The sequence below is a fragment of the Pichia membranifaciens genome (assembly GCF_001661235.1).
Source record: "Pichia membranifaciens NRRL Y-2026 unplaced genomic scaffold PICMEscaffold_3, whole genome shotgun sequence".
NCBI classification, from domain to species: Eukaryota; Fungi; Ascomycota; class Pichiomycetes; order Pichiales; family Pichiaceae; genus Pichia; species Pichia membranifaciens.
This window is the reverse complement of record NW_017566984.1, coordinates 267,515-286,434: the sequence shown is the minus strand read 5'-3', so window position 1 is coordinate 286,434 and position 18,920 is coordinate 267,515. Positions and strand designations below refer to the sequence as shown.

The 18,920-nt window shown below is 43.2% G+C and overlaps 10 protein-coding genes across 10 annotated transcripts; 4 read left to right on the top strand and 6 right to left on the bottom strand.

Moving 5' to 3' along the window:
- Positions 1-14: 14 nt before the first annotated feature.
- Positions 15-1,484, top strand: PICMEDRAFT_16225 (hypothetical protein). The gene has a single exon (XM_019161127.1). It carries the CDS (start codon positions 78-80, stop codon positions 1,179-1,181), a length of 1,104 nt encoding a protein of 367 aa, XP_019017438.1. The 5' UTR covers positions 15-77; the 3' UTR covers positions 1,182-1,484.
- PICMEDRAFT_128038 (hypothetical protein) lies at positions 1,379-4,675 on the bottom strand. Its single transcript, XM_019159968.1, has one exon. The coding sequence runs from the start codon at positions 4,361-4,363 to the stop codon at positions 1,577-1,579; it is 2,787 nt and encodes a 928-aa protein (XP_019017437.1). The 5' UTR covers positions 4,364-4,675; the 3' UTR covers positions 1,379-1,576.
- Positions 4,676-4,987: 312 nt separating this feature from the next.
- PICMEDRAFT_32908 (hypothetical protein) lies at positions 4,988-6,433 on the bottom strand (the record flags this gene model as incomplete). Its single annotated transcript, XM_019162792.1, has 2 exons — positions 4,988-5,750; positions 5,829-6,433. 2 exons carry the CDS (start codon positions 6,431-6,433, stop codon positions 4,988-4,990), a joined length of 1,368 nt encoding a protein of 455 aa, XP_019017436.1.
- A 44-nt stretch (positions 6,434-6,477) lies between these two features.
- PICMEDRAFT_128046 (hypothetical protein) lies at positions 6,478-10,971 on the bottom strand. The gene has a single exon (XM_019159969.1). It carries the CDS (start codon positions 10,662-10,664, stop codon positions 6,741-6,743), a length of 3,924 nt encoding a protein of 1,307 aa, XP_019017435.1. The 5' UTR covers positions 10,665-10,971; the 3' UTR covers positions 6,478-6,740.
- A 307-nt stretch (positions 10,972-11,278) lies between these two features.
- PICMEDRAFT_34047 (hypothetical protein) lies at positions 11,279-11,806 on the top strand (the record flags this gene model as incomplete). The annotated part of the gene is made up of 1 exon (XM_019162861.1): positions 11,279-11,806. The coding sequence occupies one exon, from the start codon at positions 11,279-11,281 to the stop codon at positions 11,804-11,806; it is 528 nt and encodes a 175-aa protein (XP_019017434.1).
- A 92-nt stretch (positions 11,807-11,898) lies between these two features.
- Positions 11,899-12,711, bottom strand: PICMEDRAFT_11327 (hypothetical protein; the record flags this gene model as incomplete). The annotated part of the gene is made up of 1 exon (XM_019159780.1): positions 11,899-12,711. One exon carries the CDS (start codon positions 12,709-12,711, stop codon positions 11,899-11,901), a length of 813 nt encoding a protein of 270 aa, XP_019017433.1.
- A 256-nt stretch (positions 12,712-12,967) lies between these two features.
- Positions 12,968-14,867, bottom strand: PICMEDRAFT_16220 (hypothetical protein; the record flags this gene model as incomplete). The annotated part of the gene is made up of 1 exon (XM_019161126.1): positions 12,968-14,867. The coding sequence occupies exon 1, from the start codon at positions 14,805-14,807 to the stop codon at positions 12,969-12,971; it is 1,839 nt and encodes a 612-aa protein (XP_019017432.1). The 5' UTR covers positions 14,808-14,867.
- Positions 14,868-14,987: 120 nt separating this feature from the next.
- PICMEDRAFT_72396 (hypothetical protein) lies at positions 14,988-16,045 on the top strand (the record flags this gene model as incomplete). The annotated part of the gene is made up of 2 exons (XM_019164189.1): positions 14,988-15,129; positions 15,225-16,045. 2 exons carry the CDS (start codon positions 14,988-14,990, stop codon positions 16,043-16,045), a joined length of 963 nt encoding a protein of 320 aa, XP_019017431.1.
- A 365-nt stretch (positions 16,046-16,410) lies between these two features.
- Positions 16,411-17,892, top strand: PICMEDRAFT_72395 (hypothetical protein; the record flags this gene model as incomplete). Its single annotated transcript, XM_019164188.1, has 1 exon — positions 16,411-17,892. The coding sequence occupies one exon, from the start codon at positions 16,411-16,413 to the stop codon at positions 17,890-17,892; it is 1,482 nt and encodes a 493-aa protein (XP_019017430.1).
- Positions 17,893-17,957: 65 nt separating this feature from the next.
- Positions 17,958-18,867, bottom strand: PICMEDRAFT_16217 (hypothetical protein). Its single transcript, XM_019161125.1, has one exon. The coding sequence runs from the start codon at positions 18,762-18,764 to the stop codon at positions 18,084-18,086; it is 681 nt and encodes a 226-aa protein (XP_019017429.1). The 5' UTR covers positions 18,765-18,867; the 3' UTR covers positions 17,958-18,083.
- Positions 18,868-18,920: the final 53 nt, after the last annotated feature.

Below are 18,920 nucleotides of genomic sequence, written 5' to 3'. Positions count from 1 at the left end.
TAGAAGATACAGGTTGGGTAAACAAGCCACTTCTGTTAAAGGTCAAATTCAACAACGTGTAGATAGAAGAAGGCTCTATGTCTTTTGGTTCAAGATTGGGAGGATTCGGAGCCAATGTCTCAACTCTTGGAAATACAACAACTAGCGCATCAGGAACATTACAAGATTTGCAAAATGATATAGTGGTGAACAACATTGGTGATGATAGTGTCAGTGATATAGCTTTTTCTCCACAGGCAGAATTCATGGCCATTTCTAACTGGGATAAAAAAAATCGTATTTTTGAGATCACAAACAATGGTCAGGTTGAAGGAAGAGCACTTTATGAACATGAAGGACCAATAATGTCAACAAGATTCACGTTGGATGGTACCAAAGTGATCAGTGGTGGTGCTGACAAGCAGGTAAAATTGTTTGATCTAGCTTCACAACAGGCACAAACCATCGGTGTACACAATGATACAATTCGTGTTGTTAGGCATGTCACTTGTGGTCCTCAGAACACCCCTTGTGTTGTAAGTGGATCGTGGGACAAAACGCTTAGGTATTGGGATACAAGACAACAGACTCCCATATGCACGCTTGAAATGCCTGAAAGAGTTTATACAATGGATGCTTCACAGAAATTACTGGTTGTAGGTACAGCCGAGAGACACGTTGTTATCATAAACTTAGATAATCCTGATAAGATTTTCAAGTCCTCAATATCACCGTTAAAGTATCAGACAAGGTGTATTGGATGCTACCCCAAGGGTGATGGTTTTGCTATTGGGTCTATAGAAGGTAGATGTGGTATTCAATACATTGACGATATGCAACAAAAACAATCTGGATTTTCTTTCAAATGCCAAAGAGTAAATAAGACAACAACCAAAGAAACCAACATCTACTCTTTGAACTCTGTAGTGTTCAACCCACAATTTGGTACGTTTGCAACTGCTGGATCGGATGGATCCTTTTCTTTTTGGGATAAAGATTCTAGACATCGTTTGAAGGGCTATCCTCAATTGGGAGCTACCATACCCGTTGTCAATTTCAATCGGACGGGTATGCTATTTGCATATGCTTTAAGTTACGATTGGAGTAAAGGCTATGAAGGTAATACCCCCAATTACACCAATACCGTAAGAATTCACGTATGTAAAGAAGATGAGGTAAAGCCAAAGCCGAAACGGAAGTAGTAGGGCAGGGTAGGTTTTACATGTATAGATAGAAATTTTCCAATAAGTGAAGAATTTTTTGTTTAGCAGATCTATTCTTTTGTATTCTAGATTGTGCGTGTTCTTGATTAGTAGAATCCTGCAACACTAGCTTGATGAAATAGAGCACAATGAAAGTTCTATAAATATTAAGTGTACAAAATTAAATAAGATAGAAAAGCACCAAGGTGAAATCTTGTACGAAATTGCGGCAAGAAAAGTTCTCTCAATCAAATAAGAGGAATTGGTAGTAATAAAGCAATAAAAAGAAATTTGACAAAAAAAGTAAAAAACCGAAAAACGAAAAGATGTCTTTCAATTGGAGACAAAGGTAATCTTGAGAAAAAAAGAGAGTAAACGATAAATTAAAGTGATTGTCATAGCTCATTCCTGTCAACAGGATCACCCCAAAAATCAGGTAACATTTCCGAGGCATCTTCTGTCGAATAAAGTCCAAAATCAAAAAACTGCTCAGAGCTATTAAATTCGCCCAAAAATTGTGCGTCGTTGTTAATGTTGAAGCCACTTGTAGATGGATTACGAAGCTCGGCTCCCTGCGAAGTTTGCTGCTGATTGGGAACTCCACTATGCTGTTGATTTGAGGCTGGGTATGATTTTTGCGAGTTCAAGTTTGAATCTTTCTCCGCTGCTTTCTCTACAGAAGTGGACGTTTTCTTCATAGCCTTAGTTTTCCTCACCTTCTTGTTATCTGCCAGAATTTTGTCATCACCAACTCCTCCATTATGAGTAGTGCTAGCAGCCTCTGTTACGCTCTTCAATTGTGGTGGAGCGTCTTCTTTTATCACAGGAGTAGTAGCTGTTGAAGGTGCTTTTCTTCTTCCACGCTTTTTGTTGATTGCTGCTGCGTTAGTAGATGTTGGGGTTGCCGGGTTATTTGGAGTTTTTGGAGTGGCTGGTACAGATGTTGAATTCTTTCTAGCTCTTCTCACTTTCTTTTTGGAATTGTTAATATTTCCCGGTGGAATAGGGTTGATCGGAACTGAACCAGATAAGGGTGAGGGAGCTGCAGTACTCGGAGCGGTTGCTGTTGTTTTTCTAATAGCAGGTGACCTCATTGAGGGAGACATGGCATGATTTGCAGGAGAGTTACCCATATTAGTACCATTGGCATTGTTACCAGACAACGATATGTTTTGCTGCAATTGTCCTAGCATATTTGAAAATTCGGCGAATTGAGAGCCCGGCTCAACTTTCAAGTTGTTCGGGTTGGTGTTTGAGCTTACATTCAAGTTCACGTTAGTAGTAGAATTAGAGTTAGGATTTATTTTTGAATGTGAATTTCCATTTGAACCAACGAGGTCATTACCATTGGACGGAATAAATGTACTTGTCATCATATTCGGGTGTCCAGGATGCACATGGTTGGAATGCAGCGTGTCGCTAACGTTTCTATCTTGAAGCTTTTTCCTATTGTCTGTTTCTAACATTCGTAATCCCTCGCCATACTCTTTTACACCGTCTGGGAGGAATTGCCTTTTGGTGCCACTACCAGAAGGATGTCCATTTGGGCCAGCAAATTGCCCCTGTACTTGTTGTCCCTGTTGCTGCTGAATAGCTGTTCCTTGACTCGGATGAACAACAAAAGGTTGTTGTGGTTGAGGAAGGTCGGAGATGTGTGCTGGAGTTTGAGACTGCGAGTGAGATTGAGATGGAGGTTGCGATTGTGATTGAGAATGAGACTGAGATTGCGGTTGAGATTGGGACTGAGAAGGCGGTACTGAAGGCTGAGAGAACCCTGAAACGTTTGAAGGACTCACCATGTCACTATCCAGACGTTGTCTTTTGTTCGGTGATAACTTTTGAGGTGCCTGTTTCATTGGCTGCTGCTGCTGTGACTGTTTAGGGTTCAAAGATGAAGGGGAACCCCTTTGCTGCTGCTGCTGCTGCTGCATTAGAAATTGTTGTTGCTGAAGTTGATTTCCCATTTGGAAGTGTAAATTTGGTGGAACCACTTGTCCTTGATTTTTTAAAACTGATTGCTGTTGTAAGTTGGAAAGTGGGATCTGCTGACCTTGCTGATTTTGAAGCACTCTCCTGGGAGGAACAGCACCTTGTTGAGACAGGAAGGACCCCTGTTGCTGAGCTTGTTGTTGAGCTTGTTGTTGTAATTGCTGTGATGGATGTGGAGGCTGTTGACGCATATACATTTGCGAGTTTTGTAAATTATGCGGAGAATGAGGTGTTTGGGGAGCTTGACCAATATGAGGAGAAAGTTGCTGATGCTGAAGTTGTGGCTGTTGTTGCTGTTGAGGAGGGCGCTGGGATTGCTGGGGTCTTGCAAAGTTTGTTGGTGAATTCACATGATTCATCACCATTTCGCTGTTAACGTTGTTTCCGGCCATCTGGTTTCTCACCACGTTGTTGACATGTTGCGGGGGACCGTGAGAATGCTGAAGTTGAGGCTGTTGCTGCTGCTGCGGAGGAAGAGGCGGTGGTTGGGCTTGTTGTGCTGAAGACGGTTGAGAATCTGTAGGTAAGTTCAACGTGTGAGCTTGAGGGTCAGGTGACATTTGCTGTGTAGGGGGTTGCATGTTCGGCGGAAGCCTTTGCTGTTGCTGCTGCTGCTGTTGTTGTTGCTGCTGGTAACGAAAGATTTCCTGTTGCCTTCTATGGTTCCAGCCATTGAAGTTTTCACCCATAGAATTCTGCATTCCTAGATCTGTAGGGGCTGAACCGTTTGGGTCTTGGCCGGCTGGGTTCACATTAGGAGTCTGGTTCTGGTTTTGAGTTTGAGTGTGGTTTGGATTCACAGGTTGATTCATTGCCTCCTGCTTCTGCTTCAGGTTGATGAAATGATAGTATTGGGAGGCACTCTGCGAGCTGCCCCTGTTTGTACGAGCATTGAATATGTCCCAGAAGATCTGCCACCACTCGTAAATAAAGCCCTGGGGAGTGTCCATGGTCATTTTCGACTTGGGCAAGCTTGCATTATTCAGCAAATAGAACTTGTCAACCAGTTTCTCACTGTTTTTCACAATGGGCACGTTGGCCTCTTTGAAAAAGGCGGCGGCCGATGAGTCGAAACCCGACTTCAACAGGAAGTCGTAGATGTAGGCATTGAGTAGTTCTTTTGAGTTGGAGGCAGCGGAGTCTTTAACAAGAGGCTCTGCATCCTGTGCAGAAAAGTTGTTTTTGATGTCCATCGCCGTGGGCGTATGTTTATGTGTATGTGTGAATGTGTGCGTGCGACAGCGTGTGTGTGCGTGTTTGTCCTGCCGATGCCTATGCAGCAACGAAGTATCTCCTTTGTGTCGGTGTAGTTCTTTTTTTTCTATAGCATGAAACTCTGCCTGATGCAATTGTCCGTTGTTTCACCGGTATATTCCTCTGTACGCTAACCAGGTCCTTGCCTACCTGTTTGCTTGCTATTCCTTCTCTTCGGCACTGCCGAGCTGCACTATTCCGAGCGGTAACCTTGTGTTTGACCAAGCGACCGTGCTGACAATGGCAGTAAAACAATATTCCGGCTGGATTCGAGTGTGCGTGGATGGGTACACAAACACAGATACAGACACAGACACACAAAGACAGGGTGCAGAGATACACAGATACACAGATGCAGGGCTACACTCCACAAAGCGTAACCATATGACAATTTGAGGCACACAGAGCCCCTACTGCCGATATCTTCTGCATCGTCACAACCTCTTCTTCTCCTTTCGTCTCCAGCTCCCCTCCGTCACCCTGCTGCAGCCGCTGCCGCCCAAAAGGTATTGCCGTTTTTCGCGGCGGGCAGGCGATCGACCACAACATGATTTTTTCGTGGCTCACTCGTGCTTGGCCTTATCGGAGGTTGGTGGCGGCGGAGAGATGGCGAAGAGGAGACGGAAGGTCAGGACGGAGAGAACGCAGACAAGGGAGATGCTGCTGGCTGCTGTAGATGGGTAGGCATTCCAGGTCCACTCGTGCACGGCGACGAGGAGGACGCTCAAGGCGAGTGGGAAACCGGCCTCGCCGAGAAGGAACGGCACGCTGTAGTAGTACCAGGAGAGGAACTGGTAGTGCAAGCTGCGGGCAAAGAGGACGCCGACAAGGTTGCTGGTCATCATGACGAGGGCGACATAGCGTGCGCCTCCGGCGGGGTGGAGAATGGCGTGTTTGGGGTCCATGGTGTTTTTGTAGAACCTGAGAAGGCCATCTCTGAGCACGAGTTCGGTGGGTGCCTTGCCTGTCTCACGCCTGTGGAGCCATCTCGCAAAGACAAATAGCAGAAGAACAGATACGTGGAGCGCCAGAAGCAGGTTGTGGAAGGATTTGCTCTGGAAGGTCTCCTTGTCGACAAACCTCCAGTTCACCGTCCATTTGTACATGAACTGGCGGCCAAAGTCGAACGCGTTGTGGATAAAGTTGCTGCGCACGGTTGCGCTCTGGGTGAGGAACTGGAAGTTGATCCCGATCTCAACGACAACACCGAAAAGAATCATGCCAGACAACTTGACCAGGTTCTCATCGTTTAGAAAATAGAGGACGATGACCAGCCCTGGAAGATACAACAACGCGTTCATCTTGACACTCACGCCAAAACAGTAACTGTCCACAGCAAGCAGACTGACGAGGTTGCTGTAGAGTGCCATCTCCGAACGTACCTCGGGGTCCTTATCCAAATACGACTTGCTCTTGAGCTTTGCAGCAACCTGCAACAAAAAAATAGTTCCGAGCACGAAGAACGTTGCAAAGCAGTCGTTGAACAGCCTTAGCACATAGATCGAGTGCAGCCTCTTGGACAGGACCAAAAGATAAAGCTGGTACGGTCTTATTTTCTTGATTCCGGACGCTTGTATGTAGATGAGAAAAGTTAGGGCCAACGACACCAAATACAAGAGTCTGAACAACTCTTGGCCTTTTCCGATGTTATTCATCCCGTCGGTAACCACCTTCATCCATGAATAGATGAAAACGTAGCCCGCAGGATACACTATTGGTCCCGTATCACCTTTGATTTTGCTGTAGTCAAATTGGCCTCGCTCTATCTGGCCGATCTGTTGCATGTATGTGCTATAGTCAATCTCCGTGTACGGAACCTTAATAATGATGAATTCAAGAAGCATGGCCTCCAGCAAAAACAATAGCACACACACTGGACCGACGATATCCGGATCGTACAGTACTGTCCAGATCAAGTGCTTTATAGTCCTGTAAGCCTTTTGGAGAATACCAGGTCGATTTTCAGTAATCGCAGTCACGTGGACTCTTCTCTGTGAGACCGCCGACATCAATGTGCGTTGTTTGCCAAGAATACTTCCCAGCAGAGAGAGTTTAACTGCATGTTACCTGTGCTTTAGAACCCTAGAAAGGAGGAAGCTCAAATCCCCGATCGATTCCCCAAGAACGAAAAATCATCACCCGCACAGCCGTGATCGAAGTTGGCTGTCAATATGTTTCTTTCCTTTGTCTGAGACATTTCACTTATCTACGTCTCAAATTAACTATGACATAAATAGAAAATTATATCAAAAAATAGTAATCTATATTATTCAAAACTAATAGTATACATGTCAAAAGCCCACTCGCAATATTGATTCACACTCTTTGGAAAGAAAAATCTGAAGACTTGTCGTATTCGTTAGATTCGGAAGTGCCTTGCTGCATATTCGGAGTTTCAACCTCCTTCGAGGTTTCCGCGTCATTTCCTGCACCAGATGCAGAGTTATTGCCAATTCTTTTTGCAATTTCTAGTTGTTTCTCAACGTGTCCGGCATCACGTTGCTCAAAAAAATTGATTTTCAACATCTCTCTTACTTTATCAGTATCACTAGGGAAGTAATTGATCCTGAAAAGATCCAACGCAAACCCAGGAATCACGCATGCTAGAACACCAATAAAAAGACAAGCCCAAAAGCTTGCAGATTCATAATTTCTCAAACCAATTTTGTAGAAGTTGTTCGAAAAATGAGACGATGACCATCCGCTGACCCAAATGAAGAGTAATAGATCAGATAGAAAGTTCAAAGATACAGTAATTGAATCCCATCGTCTTTGCTTCAAGATGATGTATAGATTACAGGAGATAATTGCAATATGGATGCAAAAAGTACCAACTGAAAATATTTGCCCAATTCCCAATCCGTTGTGTGTGGCTACGCTTCCTGTCCGGAAAAGCAACCAAGGAAAGAAAAATGAAATCGCTGACTGATAGAGACCATCAGCCATGTAAAAGAGGAACTTCAGAATGGTTGCCCTTTCATTGTAGTTTATTCCTGCCCTATATAATTGAGGGATCACAAGTGAAACATAATCTGGAACATCCTGGTCCATTGTTGCAAGAGTAATGACAGGAATTGATGTGAAGAACAAGTTGAAAAGCATCAAAAACGTATATTCATATAAGTATGTTCCGTCAAAATCAGTAAATATACCGTACCAAAATAAAGGCATGACGAAAATGACATTTTTGTAAAAGAAACAAGGAATCATCTCCGAAAGTCTTTGGAATGACCACTTACCATGGACAAGCAATAATCTCTGCAAAAACCTAAACTGGCCAAAAGCGTAATCGGAGGACATTGCAGCTTGTCTCCCCTCTTCACCAGCAATACCAACTCCAACATTTGCAGCTTGAATCATGGAAACATCATTTGCACCATCTCCAATTGCCAAAGTGATGACATCCAAGTTTTTCTTAACCAAGTTGACCACACTTGCCTTTTGAGAAGGAGACACACGACAACATAAAATAGAACAGCATTTTTTGCCTAACATCAAGAATTTGAGTTGAACATCTTTCGGACTTTCATCGAACAAAATTGTTAGCGTTTTACCATCGATGAGTAAAGCATGCCTCTCATCCGGGATTGAATGATCCGACCTTGCTTGCTTCAGATTTACAGCTTTTGTAGGGTCAATATCGAATTTCTCTTTGAGTAAAGCATCGATTGTTCTTTCTAAGTCTTCAACACTTTCACTTTGGACTTTGAGTAAATCCATGTTATTGTTAAGCATAGAACAAGAATAGCCTATACTGATCGCCGTCTCAACTTTATCTCCCGTTAGAACCCATATTTTTATACCGGCCTTTCTCAAGCTTTCAATAGTTTCCGGTACACCGTCTTGCAATTTATCATCGATAGCAGTGGCACCTAGGAGAACAACAGAATTCTCGAACTGATCTGCAAGTCTCTCAGATTCTAGTTCTCTTTGTTCATCCAGTAATTTCCCTGCTTTGGCATAATGGTCATACCAGTCATAAAACTCATTCGGATTCAAATCCTTAGTCGATATACATAACGTACGAAGGCCTTCATTGGAGTACTCTTCTAGGTTCTTTCCGATTTCTTCGTCAAACTCTCCTCTAGCACTTCTTTGCATAATTACGTTATCGGCACCTTTCATGTACATTTTTATATTTCCATCTGGAGATTCAAGCACAATCGTCATTCTTTTCCTAGCAGATGAAAAGGGAATAACACACAAAACTTTGTATTTCAGTTGTTTCCCGTTGTCGGACACGAGATAATAGTCATCTTCTTTACCTAAGAAAACAACACCCATGTCTCTTGCGAAGGAAACGAGAGCAATTTCATCCGGCGATTCAGCACTATAGTTTATAATTGTTTCATCATTTGCCGAGTCCATATCTTCATAGTCAATAACAGCAGAATGACACAATGCCAACGCAAGTAGGAAATCGTGGTTGCGTTTATCATTCATTTCATCCATGAATTCAGGAGAGACAAAGGCTAAATTCTCCTCCTTGAAGAAAGGATTCGAAGATTTCAACTGGGGTATCATTTGGGAACGAGAGTTGGCTATTAGCTCTTTCATGTACTTTGCTTTAGCAGTGACATCCACATTGCCCAATCTTTTGTCATAACCTTCTTGGGCAGATGTGTATGCCAACCCGTAAGATTTATCTGCAATTGCACATTTTTTGAATTCCATGACGTTTTGGGTTAGTGTTCCTGTTTTATCACTGAAAATGTATTCGATCTGACCTAAATCATCGGATATACCCCACGATTTAGGCATGCATGGAAGGTCCAGTTTTTCGTAGTACATGCCAACATCGGAGTAAATAAAGAATGCGTGGACTGTCTTGATAATCTCGATAGTGATGTAGAGAGAGATGGGGACCAACGTTTGGTACATGATGAGGACAACAAAAAACGTCAACGTACCATTTGCTTGTGGGGTCGGAGCATACGGCTTGTATTCAAAGTACTGCCTCGAATTGCTGGACTTTCTGTAAAACAAGCCGTTGATCAAACCAGAGACAAAACACAGGATGAACAACAGGAAGAAGTTGATCAAAACGAAGTAGTTCAAGTTCTTCGAGATCTTTGACTTCTTTGTTGGAGTGACACCGGAGTTTAGCATGATCTTTGTCTCGCTACCGGTAGCAAGGACAATTCCAATGACATAATTTGTATTCCTCAAAACCGAACCTCTCAATAAAATGTTTTCAACTGAAGCTGCCTCGGAAGATGTCTTTTCCACACCTTCTGGATCTTCATAGTGGACAACACCATGAAACGAATATAGGTTTTTGTTTGGCTGTTCTGTGGAAACCGAGAACACCAACTTACCCAAATCTGCGATTCTTTTTATCTTGGACGAAGAGAAACTCATGGCGTGTTTGACTCGCAAGCTGGTTTCACCGTCTAAGTTTTTCGTCTCAACATAACATATGCTGTTCTTTGTGCTGGACTGTAAAAGCAGGATATCGGAGGGTATTTCTTCGTTTTTGCGTATTCGCACAATGTCGCCGACAAGAACCTGCTTCCATTGAGTACTTTTGAACTTTAGCGGATAGTTCGACGAGGAGAGTGAGTTGCGTGTGGAATGGTGGTCCATCGCCGACCGGGCCGAGCGGATTGTGTACAAGTCTGCGCTCTCAAGATCGCTGTTGTTGGACGTCGAGTTCGAATCTCCTGGTGAGGACTTTCTCTTTCTTTTGAAGAGACGTACCACTTTTCGTGACGCTCGAGTACAGGCCTTTTTGAATCGACGCCAGGCGCCGACGTGGTCCTCCATGGCGTTGTGGTTGTCCACCCCAAACAACTTGTGCACTTTGGAGCTGTTCATCTCGTAGTCCGAAATCTCCCGTCTGTAGTCTTCAAACGCATCCTTGAAGGCTGTGAGAACGACAATGACAATCAAAGGCACCGCCTGCATTCCAGGACTCTGCACTCCGAAAATCTGGAAACACCCAAGAATGATGATGAACAAGAAGTACGAATTGGCGATGTTGGTGAACTGGAAGAAAATGTTCATCGGGATAAAGTTCAGCGGCGTGTACTTCGTCGTCCGGATCTTGTTCCTCGTGTACAGGATCTTATTCATGTGTGTCTTTGGGTCAATCATGTGCTCGGGCAAGCTCTGGTTGTAGTATATCTCCCGCACCGCGTCGGCGTCCGGCTGTCGGTTCGACTTGTCGAACCATCGTTTGAACGACAGTTCATACGCCTTGTTCAAGAGGCCTCTGACGTCTTCCTCCACCGTCTTCATGTTAACGAGGCTGAGTGAATGATGTGTGCTGTCTCTGCAGAGCTTTGCTCACGTGTCCTGAAGCGGGTGAAACAGGCGAAAAGAAAGAAACAGCTATCGAAGAAACACACCAGCGTCCTTCAGTGCGATGTGGACTGTCTGATACACTACTGCTGATGATCTCCAGCCCCCAGCAACTACCTTCCGAGCCTCCGTGAGCAACAGTACCGTGTCTCTCACTGCTGTCAGGCTCGGCCTGTGTTGTTGCTAGAGCCAGGCCATACAATTGCTTCTGTTCCGATGAGGCTGAATCGGGAGGCTGGAGAAAACAAAAAAAAATGCGAGAAAAAGGGCCGAAAAATGGAAAAAGGAGAAAAAAGTTCAAAAAACAAAGATGACATAATCAATGACGTAAGCAAATGCTAGGTCGATCGGCGGAAGCCGGGCTGCGTAACCATATGGTTTTCCGTTTTGGGACTCGACGACGACGGCGAGGACGAGCAGAGTGGCCGGGGATGTCCATTTTTTTCACTGGAGGTACGGTTTCCACTGAGCTTTGGAAAAAGAAGAGGTGCCGTTCTGGAGCTCTGGAGCAGCAGATCTGCAACCCAAACACATAACAAACGTAACACACAATGTCCATTGAAGAAATCCCACAAGGTGCTGAAGTCACCATTGTCCCAAAGGCTGAGAAGAAGGCCAAGGATGCTCTTTTGAAGCTCGGGTTGAAGCCATTGAAGGAGATCTCGAGAGTCACCTTCAGAAAGAAGAACAACACCATTTTGGCCATCGACAAGCCAGAGGTTTACAGAACCCTTGGTGGCTCCTACATCATTTTCGGTGAGGCCAAGGTCGAGGATCTCAACAAGAGGTACCAGGAAGCTATGGCTGCCCAACAGGCTGCCCAAGAGGTCAACGACGCTGTCAACACTCCTAAGGACGACTTGGCTGCCTCCATCCAAGACGACTTGAAGAAGGCTTCGCTTGACGACAAGCCTGCTGAGGCTGATGCCGAGGACGGCGAGCCAGCCGACGCCACCGGTCTTGAGGAGTCCGACATCTCTGTCATCATGGAGCAAACCAACGCCTCCAGAAACAAGGCCATCAAGGCACTCAAGGAACACAACGGTGACATCGTCAACGCCATCATGTCTCTCTCCTAGTTCTAGCGGAGCGACGTAAAGACAGTTTATATTCCTTATATGTCATGTTTAACTTCCTGTATGCATAAATACTACTTTGTTCATATCCTACATTACTCAATCCCCTTCGAGCTCTCCTTTTCGGCTTTCACCTCTGGCGGCGTGCCGTTTTGATCCACTGGATCACCTTTCTTTGCGTCTTTCGTGCCGTTCAAAAACCCGCAGTTCGGACACACGTACTTGACCTCCTCGGGCAACTTCTTTGGTGGTGCGAGCCCGTTATGCGCCAGACAGTTGGTGCAGATCAAGGCGTATCTCTTGTCAGGCCCCAGTTCGTTCTCACCCAAAAGAGCGTTTAGAAAGTGATCATAGAACCCGCTGTTCGAATGCTGCTGCTTTTGAAGGTCCTCCAAGATTTTCCCCTTCTCTCCATCCTGTATCATTTGCATGTATTCGAGCTTCTTTCGACGGATATCATCAGCCTCCTTTTCCATCGCTTTTAAGTCTTCGCCGTCCGAAAAACGGGCAAGTAAATCTCTCGTCTTGTCAAAATTGGTCTTTTCCTTCAACGTAGAAAGCTTTTCGTTATGCTCAGCCTTCAAAAACTCAATATAACTCTCCTTGTTGTTGATCAGATAGTTGTACACGGTCAAAACCGTGTAATATAACAGTCCAATGGCAAGGGGGCTCAGGATCAAAGTCGTGATGACTTTGGGTTGTTTTATTTTCCCCTCCATATAGTAAACATAACTAAAGTATGCAACATAGCCTGCAGTCAGATACAGTAACAGTATCTTCTGATAGTGTTTCTTTTGTACTTTGAGTTTTTTGAGTCGTTTCTCATTGTATGAAATTTTATTGGTGACCTTCTTGAGTTCGGCCTCAAAATCGTCTGGGTCAAAACCTTTAGCCTTGAACAAAAACATGTCTATTTTAGCAAAGTGTGTGTTCTGCTCAATGCCTGTACTTCACCACTCTCTGTGTCTTGATTGTTAACAAACCTCTACCAAAGTTGCCATTCTTTTCAAATCATGCAGAGTTCTCAGAAAAAGTAAGGAGACCTCAAACGCGCTGATCATCTCTCCGATCTCTTTTATCTGGGCTATGAGACAACAATGCATGAACAAGTAAATCAGTAAGCAAAAAAGAATATACTCTAGTCTATAGATTTGGCAATAGCCAGTCAGGTTATACATAAGGGAGAAGTAAAATAATTACAGCTTTCAGACGTTTTTTTCACACCTGTCTTCTCTACGACTACAGCACTACGATTTTTCAACATCTTATCTGCATTCTCTATCTCTAATATTGCAGACTGCAATTCCTTTATGATTTGCTTCTTCTTAGCCTGTGTAGTTTCATATGAAGCAATATTGTCATTAAGACGTTTCCCCAAGAAAACAGTGGTGTTGTCAATGTACAATCTGAGTTTCTCTAGATACCAGTCTTTAAATTCCGAAATAATCGATATTATTTTCTTCTGTGAAGTATTGGCTGTAAGCGCAATGCTCAATGCTGTCACTGCAAAAGCAGTGTTCAGTGTTATGAGATCATATAAATATCCAACATTGCACAACGTGAATATCGTAAATGGGGCTGCAATGATCTCTTGGGTTAAAAATTTGTTTATACGAGATTGTAACTCTGGCAACTTTTTATTGGCAACATCTCCTTTCAATTGAACCATAAAATCATCAACGCATTCCTCTGGTTTTTGCACCTCGTTCTCGGGGAAAAGGGCATCAATTCTTCCCTCCAAATAGTGTGACTTGGCGGTTGCTTCTTCCAATGAACCATAGCATGCGATCTCTTTGCCAAAAAAACCAGTCTTAAGCGGTGCTCTTGTACCATTCAACAAGTTAGATATGACAAGAGTGAGGTCTCCTGAATTGATTATCAATTGGCTTATTTTAGTAAGCTCTTTTAATAAAATATGTTCAAGAAATGGGGTCACCTTGCTCTGCAACTCAAAATGTGAATTCTGCGCCCATACGGTTATCTCTTCTTTTAATTGCCTGGCAATTTTAACATCGTCAGACTCTTGCATGTGTAAATCTCTAAGCAAACTGCGCAAAAGTAAAACTAACGGCTTGTATCCAGACGTTTCCCTATTCAACGTGAATAGTAGCTCATTAATGTTGGATTGTTGGTACAAAGTCAAGTATCTCGAGACATTTTTTATGCTTTTGGAGACTAGTATGTTGGCTTTATTTAACTTGTCGAGATCAATTCCAAAAGTATTAGGATCATGATTTTCCATCAATCTGCCGCCTACAGACAAATCTTGTGATTCATTTATTATAGTGAAGTAAGGTGAATCATTGATCTTCTCAATGCTCTCGTTAGGCGATGTAACATAGACCCAAATGTGACAATCTGACTGCGTGATTTGGTTATCTTGTGGAGTAGTGTTGAAATTTAAACTATCAGCTCCTTCAATTTTAGCATGTTGACTAAAACTCTTGTCGTTGACTTCAATGAACGAAAGGTCATTAAACAAATCACGGTTCAAAGTTTTCCCCAAACCATCACCAGGTTTAGCATCCTGTATCAAACGGAGCTCGTGGTTCAATATGGGAGACTTGCACGTGAAAACTCCTCCCTTGATCGCCTCACTGTTAGCACCATAAATTATCTTTATATTAGATGTTGGATGTGACTTGCGGAACTGCTTTATCAACTCATCGTATTTGTTATCGTTAGACAACGGATCAACAACCAAAGAGTCTACAAACAGCCCTGGCTTCAAATCAGTGGACTGCACGATACCCAGAGAGATAGTCTTTGGCTCAAATATTGTATAGTCCTTTATCGTACGAGAAGGAGCAATGTTTCTGATTGAGTCAATTTTTCTTAACACAATTGGATTTTCTCCAAAACAATCTCTTGCATCATCTAGTAGTTGTGGTAAAGATATGGTGGTTACTGTTCTAGCGACACTGCTATTACATCTTCTGAATTGTCTTAATTTCAAGCGGGGAGAAGCGGGCTTGGGAATCAGACCTCTAAGTAAAAGTTGCATGATTGAGTTTTCGTTCAACTTGATTCAATTTGGGATTCAAGCTCCACCACGTTGACACTAGCAATTGAAACGAAAAACCCGTTTCTTCCTTGAAGTCGAATGATGAAAAGACACTATTTATCTCAGTAATAATGAAAATGCGCAAAATAGAATAGGTACTGAGGGTGCCGAGCATTTGAGATGTTATTTGCCAGCTCTCCGAGAAAGTTCTCCCCGAGTCACTCTTCGGCTGGTATTCTCGGCAAGGAATACGCATTGACTATAGTTATGTGCAGAGCATCAATTTTTAAAAGGTACTTTTCAGCTGTTGCTGTATCGAAAAGTCATCAAAATCCTCTTGTACGTAGATCCCACATCCGACTGACAACTTTAACTCCCAAAATAATTTTCAACAACACTTTACTAACAATACATTAGCCTTAATACAGGGATTACCAAACTTTAAATCGCCAAATACCAAGCTTCCCGTGAAGCACACATTGCCCAATGTTGCAAAAGTTTTGCTGGTTTCATCAGGAAAAGGAGGGGTTGGAAAATCTACCGTTTCGGCAAATCTAGCTGTTGCTCTTCGGAACTGCGACTTGAATGTCGGCTTATTGGATGCTGACATCTTTGGTCCTAGTATACCGAAGCTAATGAATTTGAAGGGAGAACCCAGATTGTCCGAAGATTCTAAATTACTGCCACTTAAAAATTACGGAATACAGACGATGTCCATGGGGTACTTGATCCCTAGCGAAGACAGTCCCATTGTATGGAGAGGTCTTTTGTTACAAAAGGCATTACAACAGCTACTTTTTGATGTTAAATGGGATAAACTAGATGTGTTGGTAATTGACTTGCCACCCGGAACCGGCGATGTGCAACTAACATTGAGCCAATTGTTGAAGATTAACGGTGCTGTCATTGTTTCAACCAGCCAAGACTTAGCACTTCTAGACGTCAAAAAGGGTATTGCTATGTTCAACAAGGTAAATGTCCCTATATTTGGACTAATTGAAAATATGTCTGTTTTCGTATGTCCCAATTGTAATCACGAAGAGCACTTATTCGGTGACGGAGGAGCATTAAAAGAAGCAGAAAAATTAGGAATAGAACACCTTGCATCTATTCCATTGAATAAACAAATATGTACATCTGCTGACGAAGGGTTTCCCGTTGCTATTGATAAAGACTCTTCTCTTGCTCAACCATACTATAAGGCTGCACAAACAATAAAGAATAAATTGGGACTTTGATCACGTGATAATATGAGTATTTCGAATCAGAATTGCTTAATTGGGTAATTCCATTTTGAAAGTACCCTTTGGAAACGGGGCCAAGAAAATGTTGCCCCTAAAGAGAGAGGACAGAAGGATCACCTCTTTATAACTCTTTTATTCCTCTTCTTCCCCTTCTATTCTTTCTATTTTTGTTCTTCTTTTTGTAATCTTTTTGTTCTTCCTTTGTTTCATTTGGTACAATCAAACTCTGTTCATCAGCGGAGATTCTTTGCTTAACATATAAAAACACTTCATATTTTCTTCGTAAAAGTTGAAAATCATTTAAAAACAAACGTACACAGTTGAAAAAAAAACACAAAAGAATAGGGTAACTATAAGCCATGAAGTTTTTGAACTACTTGTTTCTGTCAGAATTTATAATTCCTGCACTTTCGTTGATTATTGCGAAACAACCAAATGAATTAGGTTCTGCAAATAGAGATGAGTTATCCCATGCGACCGCCCATGGGATATTCAAATCCATTTTGAATAACCGAGAGTTTGGTTCAACCTTTGTGAAATTCAGTGAGTGGGAATCGCCGTCGGGGGAAATATATGTTGTTCCCTCGACAGAGGAGGATGCAGATATTGCTTCTGCTGCACTTGGCTTGGGTTATCGGTTTATCAAAAATGATAACACAGTGGTACAATCATCGGATATTTCCAATGTTGTCAAAATAGAGGAGAAGAATATTTCTGCAGCAGGCTTTCCTTTCGGATGGTTGAAACATGATGATAGCCCAACTGCCGACGACTTTTTCCCTTTCGGTTCAAAAAAATTCATGATGATAGGAGTCAACAAAAGTTCAGCCGATGAGCAAGGAACTGAAAAATCCGTGAGTAAAGAAGAAGCAGAGGAGGACGACGAAGATGATGATGGGGGAACCAGTAGTGGGAATGAGAATATAAGTAACTTTGGTTTATTTCACTGGTTCGAAGATGAGGATGACTGTAATGCGGACGGAAAAACAAACAAGTTATTTGATACTGATCACTTCCTTTTTGTTGGTGTTGGTAGCATTGACGTGGAGCCAAAAATTGAGAAGAGAGACCTTGAAACCTCAACTCTGATTTTGACAATTTACACGACAACCACAGTTACATCGGTTCATGGTGTTACTATAACACAAACCGCTGATGCAACCACGACTCATAACGAAAAGTGGGTTCCAACTCCAACAACAGATTCACACAACGATGAGATTGATGGCCATTATACTGAAGGCGGTAATGATGAAAGCAGCCAACCAGCAACTTCTACTGATCATGAGCCTTTTACTTTTACAACACCAGTAACTACTCACGAACAATGGGAAAATCCTCATACTGAGTCAGATGTAGTATCAACAACAGAACATGAAATTCTAACGAATACATGGACTTCGGATATTATCACATCGACTCATAATGTTGAAGAGAAACCAACTGAGACTTTAGCAGACTATACCAACAAAACCTCTGTATGGACATCTCCTGAATCGTGGAACTCGTATCCATTCAGTACTACTGAAACTGAGCATGTTGAGGAGCCTACCACTTTACACTTGACTTTTGAAAACACCACTATTCCTGTTACATCTACTTTTGCCCACCCTTCTTCTAGGTTCTCCTCTTTCAAGCAATTCCACACAACCAGTTCTTTCAATAATACCTTGAGTTCCAAAAGTTCTAAAGGTTCAGATGAATCCATCTACACCAGAACCAAGGTTACCAATGCATCTCGTATGACAACTTCAGAGAATCTTGCTCATAGCCAGGGAGGCTATTGGGCTTCCTTGTTCGGACTTATTTTGGCTGTCTTTTCAGGTGTTATATTGATCTAAGCCAAAGCAAATTGGCATCAGTTACGACCCAAGGCTAGTCACAACCTTTTCAAAATCTTACAAATTACGTTGAACAAATGAAAAAATAGTACACACATATTTACATAGCACACTTTTGTAAATTTCAACAACATATAGTGTTTTTATTACATCTCCAGAAAATATAACAACATAAATTACACAAAACCGGTCTACCCTTGTAAGGAACTAAGCCTCTGTCGCATGTTTTGTATGAGGTCTTCATCGTCATCGTCGTCGGCCTCGATCGCAGCCGCCAGCTCCGTCTTCTGTGCTTCCTGTTGGACTGCAGCGGGAGTGCTAGGCTCTTGCACGATGGCAGTCTCCTTGTCGCCCAATATGTCAGTGAGCAGGTCGTCGATCTCCTCGTTTTCATCCAGTTCTTCGTCTTCCCATTCCGCAGAGTCCAACATGTCCGACACCATCTCGTCGATGACGCCGCTTTTCGTCAACTCCTTAGACAACTCCTGCACCGTCTTGCTGATCTGGGGCACGCGCACAAGCTGGCTCATGTCCTGCATAATCGCCGTCGACTTCTGGAGCGATCCTTTGATTTTGATCAACTGCTGCTGCTCGTTCAGCTTTAGCTCGATCGAGTCCAGCGTGGCTCTGGAAACGTGCATGCGCTCGTTCACCTTCTGCGTGTTGCGGAGCTCCTTGGCGTACAGCCGGGCAGATTTCATGTCATTTTTTTTCGCCGCCTGTTTTATGAGCGACTTGCTCTTCTTCTCCACGTTGTTCAAGTCCTGGATTTGTCTGTCGAGTTGCCTCTTATTCTTTCGCAGTGACTGCAGGCATTTCCGGTACTGTTCCTTGGGGTCCGGTCCCCAGATAGCGTTCTTGACGAGGTCCATACCGGCGCACTGTTGGGTTGGATCTGCTGCGGTTCTTAGCGGAACCCGGCGTTGTCAAGCCTTCCTGTGGGGCCCGTTACGGCTAGACCTGTTCTTCGTTCAGAACGTCTTCCATCGGTCTTCCTTATCGGCTCACCGCTGCTGTCAACCAGAAGC